This window comes from Phaethon lepturus, unplaced genomic scaffold (assembly GCF_000687285.1).
Source record: "Phaethon lepturus isolate BGI_N335 unplaced genomic scaffold, ASM68728v1 scaffold30196, whole genome shotgun sequence".
Lineage (NCBI taxonomy): Eukaryota > Metazoa > Chordata > Aves > Phaethontiformes > Phaethontidae > Phaethon > Phaethon lepturus.
This window is the reverse complement of record NW_010544601.1, coordinates 13,415-22,452: the sequence shown is the minus strand read 5'-3', so window position 1 is coordinate 22,452 and position 9,038 is coordinate 13,415. Positions and strand designations below refer to the sequence as shown.

Here is a 9,038-nt window from a genome sequence, read left to right as displayed (position 1 = left end):
AGCAGAGGAAAGGAACGGGGAAGTCTTGCAGGCGTCCTGCCCATCCGTTGATCCCAGGAGCACTGCTCCTACTTCCACATCTCTAACCCGCGCAGCAGACACAGACCAACCCACGACTGCAAAGCAGGCTGCCATGCAGAGGTATTGCTGGCTGAGCTCACGGAGGAGGGCCGGTGCTGCTGGGCTTGTAGGTGGTTTTTCAACTATGCAACTGGAGGAACACAACCAGCGCTCGTGAGGCTCCAGACCAGAGGCGGAGAGGTTGTGTGGCGAAGCCACAACAAAATCCCAGGTGGACTCAAAGGTACAGCTCAGATGTCAAAGAGCTGTTGTGCAGCCTCCATTGTCTGCTCAATGAAGGTTTCGTCTTCAAGCAGATCTATACCATTTGCAGCCGAGCGTATCCCACAGCACTGCCTAGACAGCCCAAGCTGTTCTTTCCCTGTTCATCACTGCCAAATATTGCACTAGATTTCCCATGTCCCTGTTTCACTCCATTCATCATTACTTTGAAACAACAGCAGGTTTTCCACTGGCTTCCACAGAAGCTGCGTTAAACGCACATGCTCTCCCAGTTATGGTCAGACTTACAATGAAGTTTCGTAAATCAGTCAGGGGAATAATGGCTGGTTTGCCCAAATACATCACCCTGTGCCAGAATGAAGAGTTTGCTGAGCGGAACCCCATGCAATGGGCCCTGAACCCCTGCCAGGCTGTGAGACATCACCATAATAAATATCGCTGATAGCAACTGCTCTGTGCTCCACAAGCACAGCGAGCGCCATCACCTCAGCTGTATTTTCACCAGTCTTCCTGAAACGAAGAAGCTCAAAGGTTTTCCCTGACTTGTGCAAAAGGTTAAAACTCAGTTCTTCAGCAACGCTCTGCCCCTTGGCGGGGGGTGTTAGCTGTGGTCATCACTGCTGTAGAGCAGGGCATAGCTGTCCTCCCTGAGCCCTACCCACCTCTGCTGTTGCAGCTTTTTACACCATTACCGTTGTAAAATCACTGTTGGTGGCTTTTAGTGTGTTTTCTTTTTCCATCTCCTTTGTGATGACCCAATACCACATCTCTCACTCCAGCTTTTTCTCATTTTCTTCATTGGATCATGCCTGCAAATGTGTTGATAGGCAACAGCAGAGACTTGGGCATGTATTTCACAAGCCCCACATCTTCTGTTTCCTGCAGGTTGAATTTCATTGTCCTTGTCTTTTGCAAGCAGTAGCTGGGCTCTAGGCAAGGAGACACTTCCACGCTGCAAAAGCACAAGAACATATTTATTGCACGTAACATATTGATCTGCCCTTCAGGCCCAGACTCCGATCTCAGACTAAACGTCAGGTCTCTCCACTGACTGCTGAGAGAGAGCTGTCATATTGAGATGCGCAGCTGCTTTTATGCTTTTTCAACTGGTTTTGTTTGGAAAGATGAGCTGATGTGTATTAGTGTTTGGCTACAAAACCAGTGTCCTCAGCCCGACTCAGTTTGATTCTCAGAAATTCACATTTTATGTGTGTTCCACATGGCCCATGGACCTTGAACCACCTGTCCATTTGCTTCCAACACATCATATGTCACTGCAGCCACTGTAGACACATTGATCCCTGCTATTTACACAGGGCTGAATTCTCTCTCCCTACTTTCATATGCTTGAGACACTCTGGTGAGGAATGGGGTCAGTGGAGAGAGCATCAGCTCCGTGATATAATTAAGGAGATCTAAGATCTCAGTTCGTCGCTGGAGGTACCTATCCTTCTACTGTCTTAATGACAGCACCTTACTTATAATGGAAGAACCATTTTGTTTCTCTCACTGTCACCCGAAAACACAAAGGTAGGAGAGCACCATCTGCCCTGCTTTACCTGGAGAAGCAATGCATTAGCCTGTCAGTCTTCTGTCGTGTATGAGGATGAGGACTAGGACTCGCTGGGAAACCGCTCTGACACCTTGGGAGCCCTTCCAGGGAGGGATGCAAGGTCACCGGCAAGCTGCGCAGAGCCTGGCACACGTGGCATTCTCACCTGATCACATTCCCGTAGGCTCTTCTGCTGTCCTTGTCCAGACACACCATGAAGGGCCTCTGCTCTGTGCTCCTGATTTTGACATTGCGTGTTTTCAACCTGTTTGCCACAGCCTGGATTGAGAGAGGAGGAAGAGCCCAGTGAGTGTCTCACTTCCCTTCCCTTGGCTGCACGGTGACGGATGGTGTGTGCATACTTGGTATGAAAGGGACAAATTATGACATTACTCTTTTATTTTAACCTCAGATGTGACACAAGGTGATTTCTTTAGGGAGGGAAGTGTCTTTCTTGTCCTTTTCCTGTAATCACAAACTGGTCAGATTTTGCAAGGGCAAACTTTCCAAACTGGCAATGCTTATGCAGATTGCAAGGTTTGGGATGTTTGATGTGGGGCATGGTCTGTTCTCCAGGGCCATGGTGTATCTTGGTGGGCAACGTGGGCTGCAATACCTTGGTGTTTCCAAAGGCCAGGAGAAAATAAGCAGAAATGTGCTGGCTAGCTAAAAATACCAGCTGAGAGGCTAGAGGCTCCAGGGCCCAAATGACCACGGCACAATAATACTTAATGCCACCCAAACTGCAGTGACACATTCCCATGGGGCAGCAAGTCCTCTGGGGTCTACTTGAACTCTCATGTAAAACAGAAAGGACATGAGCCCAAGTTTTCAGTCCCATCTCTTGCATATCCATCTTTCTGAATTGGTAATTAGATTCATTGAAGTTCCCGCTTCTTGTTTATGATTTGTTAAAATATTTCTCCAATGGCTTCTATTCTCGTGAGCTCTGTGGGGATTAACACACGGGGTCTGGGGAGGGCACTGCAGCTGGAGGTGTGGAGCTAATAGAGTCGATCACGAAACTACAGACCCTCTCCCCTACCCAAGTCGAGCCACGATGACTGGGGCTAAGCTTTATTTCTCCACTTTGTCCCTGCGGTCACAAGAATAACCCCAGCAACAGCTCAGTCCTTCAGGGTCTCCTGAGACCTTGTGTGGCATTGGCCAGCAGGGATGGCATTTGGGTCTTTGGCTCAAAAATCTAGACTTTTCCATGGAAAGTAATTACAAAACACTCTCTGAGCAGGGTGGTCCCAAAGCCTTCTCCTCCCCACAGTGTTTCCCCTTTCACCTTGTAGTAAGGGGTTTCCACACATTGGCTGACCCCTCCAGGGCCATAAGCATCCACAGCTACTTACTGAGAACGATCGTCCCGACAAGTTGTTGACCTTAACGATTTCAGTGATGTTCACATTCAGACACACCAGGTCTACAACAGAAGCAGCACGTTAACCTCAGACCATGGCACGATCTCAGCTCAGCTTTGAGTGGGGCTGGTGCCAGATACATAGGACAGCAGAAAAGGAGGACTCTAGAAAGTTGCATGGACTAAGGGTTTGTGTGGGATCATGCTCAGGGTAGAAACCTCAGAGGCTATGCTAAGGGCAAGGTGAAAGAGAAAGGCTGCAGCAAGAGGATGATGCTGCCAAGCCCAGATTACAGTTGTGCTGCACGCCACGTTACAGGGAGCTGCAGGCACGTCATTCATGAGAAAATGCAAAACCACAGTCTGTGGTGACACCAACATATGCATGTCACTGATTCAACCCCCACAGCCTAGGCACAATTGGCACTAAGTACCATGGTCAGATTTACTCTATCAAGCACCAGAACACTCAGCAAACCCTCTTAACATGGTTCCAAGCAGGAAGAACCCACCTTCAGCCTCATCGGCAGGGATGGCTTTCATCACCAGACTTGTAGAGCGTAGGGACATAGCCAGCTCCTTTGCCCGGTCGCTCACCACAACCTGCAGGAAAGGCTCTGTTAATTCACCCTAGCAGAGAGGTTAGACATGGAGAGGTCTGGGAGCAGTTTTTCACAAATGCAAAGTTAGCTAACAGGCTTTTAGAGTTCACCGCAACCTCTTTGTCCTCCCCTGGAGTGCAATTCCAGAGGAAAGAAGGAGGGCCAGAGCACTCCTTTTAGGAGATCTATGCCATGCTGGGGATCCCTGTGAGCAGAGACGTTTTGGGCTGCTGAGAGCCTCACTTACCTTTCTGTATGTTACTGTGAGATCTATGCCAGGGCCATCCAGGGTTGTTTTCTTCTTGGTCATGCTTAATTCTGCAAGGAGGCAACCGGGTGGGATTGAGGTTTCACTGATCCCACCTGTCTGTGGTCAGCAGAGAGGGATCCTCCCATGGGACGAGCCATCCGCTCTGTCAGACAGCAGTCATGGTTTGGCACATCGACCCTTCTCTCCTTGCCTACGGGAGCTGAGGTTCTGTCCACTCAACAGGTCCAGTGAGACGGACTCACTGAAGGGTCTGTGCCCAACCACAATGGGAGACATCCATTGGATTTGACACTGGGGTACACTGATGGAAGGGCTGGATGTGACCTCTGTAACAGTCCAGCCTTCAGGCACTCTTATCCCATCACTGGCAACTCAAGGAAGTTGAGTTTCCAATAGGTAAATCATATGGCAAAAGGGATGGCTGTAAAGCCCAGTTTGTTTCCTCAACGAAAATGTGGTGCTGGTCCAACTTCAGAGGGTCCTAGAGCCAGCCAAAGACATAGTCTACAAAACCTGGTTGAGACCAGGAGCCAATGACCACAAGGTCTCTCATTTAGCCTGATGTTATGCGCCTGAGAGGGAGATGGAGATGTTTAGGGAAGCAGGAGGCTTGTTTGTTTGTTCCTTGTCAGGGAACAAGGGATATTGCCCCCTGGCACGGCCTTGACTGCTGCAGGCTGAGGGACAGGGCAAGGGGGAACTGGGACTGGCACGACCTCCACCCAGGACGGCAGCCCCTGCTGCAGGGCTCAACTTGGGGACACACACACACCTCTGTGGGAGATGTTCTCCTGCATCTGGGTGCGCAGCTCTGTAAGGAAGACATCCTCGGCCGGCTCCTGCGCCGGGTCATTGAAGAAAATCTGAAAGAAAGGAAAATCTCTAAGAACAGCTCCTTTTCAGTCACTTGTCTGGAGCACAAGTCTTATGAGGAGCGGTTGAGGGAACTGGGGTTGTTCAGTCTGGAGAAGAGGAAGCTGAAGGGAGACCTTATCGCTCTCTACAACTACCTGAAAGGGGGTTGTGGTGAGGTGGGGGTTGGTCTCTTCTCCCAAGTAACCAGCGATAAGACGAGAGGAAATGGCCTCAAGTTGTACCAGGGAAGGTTTAGGCTGGATGTTAGGAAAAATTTCTTTACTGAGAGTGTGGTCAAGCATTGGAACAGGCTGCTCAGGGAGATGGTGGGGTCACCATCACTGGAAGTGTTCAAAAAACGTGTAGACGTGGCACTTCAGGACAGGTTTAGTCGGCATGGTGGTGTTGGGTTGACGGTTGGACTTGATGATCTTAAAGGTCTTTTCCAACCTTAATGATTCTGTGATTCTGTGGCATCACACTGGGCCTGTGACATCAAAAGGTTCTCCAGAGCACCCAGGTGTGACATCATCAAAGGAAATCTATGACCTCATCATGGCAGCCAAGGGGCCTATGAGATGGAGAGAACTGCTTTTGCTCTGCTTTCTGAACCCCAGGAGCGTGGCAGACTTTGCCAGGAGGCCAGTGGACCTGGCCAGCAGAGCCACGGGTAGTGTCCCCTGCCACTGGGTGTCACTGCGCACTCACAGATGGGTCTGTTCCCGGCCATCCATCCACAGGCAACCCAGGTCAAGGGGAGCAGCTTCCCAGGCCTGACTGCAGATGCTGACTTAGCTTCAAGGCACGTGATTTCTATGTGATACACTTAAATCAACTGGTCACTTCAGACCTATTAACTGTTTTGTTTTCATGGGCCTGTTTTGAGCAAAATGTGAATATTAAGGTCCTGGAGAACCTCTCCTAGCCACATGTCCAACTCCTGTGGGACTTGACCCTCACTTCCAGGAAAACTCTCTGCAGCCAAAGAGGAACAGCATGGTCTTAACCAAAAAGGCAAAGTGTTTCCAGATGAAGCAGCCTCACACCCAGTATGACGACAGGGTAGGTTAGATGCCTCTACCTGAAAACTACATCTGGAGTGAGTTCCTCTTCCCCTGCTTGAGTCACCCACTCTCTCACTTGTGTTTGATTTTTGTCTTGGAGAAGAAATGAGTTTAATAAAAAATTCACCAAAAAACCAAAATCCCCAGCCACACAAGCTGAGAACCAGGTGCTCCAAGTGTTTATCAGATACATACTATTAGTTCAAGTCCTGATGAAGCTCTACCAGTAATTACCAAAGCTCTTCCAGCTCTTTGCAAGCTGCATGCCAGTTTGCTCATGTAATGACTGCTCCTTTGCTGCAATAGGTTACCACATTGGCTACGGGTAGATTAAAAGGAGATATGTGCATCGGTGCCACCCTAAGCTTTGAAGGGGGAAAACTGCCAGAGGAGCAGATGGGAGGTTGATGTTACATGGCCAAATACAGTAGTTTTTTGCTTTCATATCAAATGCCAGGTCTCTCTCTGATACCATTTCAGAGAAAAGCTGGCAGGAAATAAATAAAATGGTGTTTCAGGAAGCCCTGCAAAGCCCCTGCAAGGTACAGGGAGGTTTTGGCAAAGCCACTCAGAGAACTCCTATTTGCTCACAGCATCTAAAGCAGCAGGAGGTGCCAGAGCTCTGAGCAAACCCAAATCCAGCGGAGCAGGAAATCTGTGTCCTTACCAGGTAATTTCAAGGCTCACTTTGCTGACCTCTGTGATGCTGAAATAGCCTTCCTGGGATCTTTGGCTGAGCTGTGCTACATGGAGTCACTAGATCCAGGAGTCTGGCAAGGAGGGGACAGGCTGGGGAGCATGGAGACCCAGGCTCATATCTGCTGAAAGTCCCCAGACCCCACTGACTTTGCACAGCTCTGCCAGCAATGGGGCTCTGCAAGCACTTGCAGAGCCACATGAAGGCACAAGAGAGGACAGATTTAGACTAAATCTAAGGAAGAAATGTTTCACAATGAGAGTGGATGAAACCCTGGCCCAGGTTGCCCAGAGAGGTGGGAGATGCCCCATCCCTGGAAACATCCCAGGTCAGGCTGGACGGGGCTCAGAGCAACCTGATAGAATTGAAGATGTCCCTGCTCATGGCAGAGGGGCTGGACTAGATGGCCTTGAAAGGTCCCTTCCAACCCAAACTATTCTATGATTCTATGTGGCACCCACCTTCACGGCGTAGACCTGGAAGCAGACGGGCTGGATGCCCATGCGAACGTAGTAAGCAATCACATCAGTGATGAACAGATCAGTCACAAGATGTTTGCTCGGAGAGGAAGGCTGGGGGGGCAAATCACATTATGGATCAGCCACAGTCACTTCTCAAAAACACTGCCACAAACCCTCACGCCTTCCTAGATAAATAACGAGCAATGATCTGTCGCCCAGGGCAGTGTGAGCTGCTTTGCCATGACTAGTCAAAACGAATGGGAGAAATGAAGGCTTGCCCCCACCTACCAGCCTTTTTTGTAGGCTATCGACAGTGGCTCAAACTGCTGGGAAATGAGAGCTGGGGGTATTTCAGAAAATGCCTCATTTACATTTTCTTTCTTGAAATCTGCCATTTCCTGTCCCTTGGCCAAAAAAAACCCATCGCAGAAAATGGGTCTTGTGGGCTGGGGCAGCATCAGCCACATGCACCTTCCCGGTTGCCGGGCCCTGGGGCGGGTTTGCGGGGAGGAAGCCCCTGTCTGGGGCTCCCAGGGCAGGAGCTCGTCCTCAGGTAGAGCAGATGTGTTTGGGAAATGGGCCCGGCTGGGGAGGTGGGGAGGTTTCCCTCGTACCATGGTGGCCAGCTTGGGAATCATGTGGCACAGCGTGTTGATGTTGCTCTCGTACCACGGGTCGGCTCTGCCCAGGTACCCGGCCACCTCGCAGAGCTCCTCTTGGCCGGCGGCAATGTGGTCCTGCGGGAAAAACACACAGCTCAGAGTACGATCATGGCCCAAAACACTGGGAGCCAGAGAGGAGGCAGAGGGAGCTGGGGCACGAATGCCCCGTGAGCAGCTCCCCCATCCCTCCTGCTTCCCTGCTTGGTCTGGAGAAGATGGCAAAATATTTCTTGCAGCACTTATTTAGCAGGTGCTCAAGAACAAAAATTCAGTGAGAATGAAAAGAAGAAATACTCATTTTTACAATGGCACACTTGTCAGAACTCACAGCCAGCTCTGGGACAGCTTAAAATACTGTGAGAAGTGCAACTGTTTATTTATCGCTGTCTCGAGGCTGTCGGGGAGGAAGAGATGTGCCCAAGATAAACTGCAAGGCAGTGACTTGCAGAACTAAAACTGGGGCCATGACCAAGCAGGCAAAGCCCTCAGTAAGGGGCGGCCGCTTCCCCTAAGCGTCTGGGAGGTGAGAAAAGCATCAGTCCTTTGCTAAAGCTCCCTCGACCCTCCTATAGCTGAGGCATAGAAGCAAATCTGAATACCATTTCTAGGCTGTGAGTTGTCACCCATCAGGGTGGTTGGAGCAACCTGAATGTCTCTGGGGCTGATGGATTCCTGAAGCCAGGCTGCAAACTGAGCCCAGCTGCCCTGTCTTGGCTCCCATCCTCCTTGTTCTAGGAACAAGGCATTAACGGATATGAATTCCCGTAAACCCTCCTGCTCTTCCTCCAAAAACACCATCAGTTGCTGGCAGCTTCCAGAGCTGCCGAGCCCAGACTCACCGTAACGGCCAAGGTGTTTGGCTGCCCCGTCACAACCGGGATGTGGTAGAACTGCAGGTTCAGCCTGGGAGTCAGGAAAACTCGCCGTGTTTCTCGTTTCCTTGAAATGGAAAAATAAATAGCCGTGTCACAAGGGGAAGGTGGAAGAACATGGCTCTTGGCCAAGGCTGGGCAGTGCCAGGAGACCACAGCTGCTCCGCAACAGGCGCACGTGCCCTCCTCGCACGCCTCCTGTGCCCGGTGTGACAGGATGGCAGCAATGCCCCCGGGTTCCCGAATTGAGCAAGGGGAGATGATGGGGGTAAGGGGCGTCCCGCAGACCAGCTCTTGGCTGGGGCTGGGGGGGTCCTCTGTCCCCCACCC

The 9,038-nt window shown here is 50.7% G+C and overlaps 1 protein-coding gene across 1 annotated transcript in view; it reads right to left on the bottom strand.

The window, feature by feature from the left end:
- Nucleotides 1-1,098: 1,098 nt before the first annotated feature.
- The window catches only part of PIK3R6 (phosphoinositide-3-kinase, regulatory subunit 6), a 16,891-nt gene continuing 8,951 nt past the window's right edge, over nt 1,099-9,038 (bottom strand). The window contains exons 9-17 of the mRNA XM_010288736.1: nt 8,676-8,775; nt 7,789-7,911; nt 7,175-7,285; nt 4,870-4,960; nt 4,074-4,144; nt 3,737-3,827; nt 3,217-3,287; nt 2,022-2,134; nt 1,099-1,255 (exon numbers count right to left, since the gene is read on the bottom strand). Of these exons, the coding sequence (XP_010287038.1) occupies nt 1,099-1,255; nt 2,022-2,134; nt 3,217-3,287; nt 3,737-3,827; nt 4,074-4,144; nt 4,870-4,960; nt 7,175-7,285; nt 7,789-7,911; nt 8,676-8,775 (928 nt within the window). The remainder of the gene's footprint in view (nt 1,256-2,021; nt 2,135-3,216; nt 3,288-3,736; nt 3,828-4,073; nt 4,145-4,869; nt 4,961-7,174; nt 7,286-7,788; nt 7,912-8,675; nt 8,776-9,038) is intronic.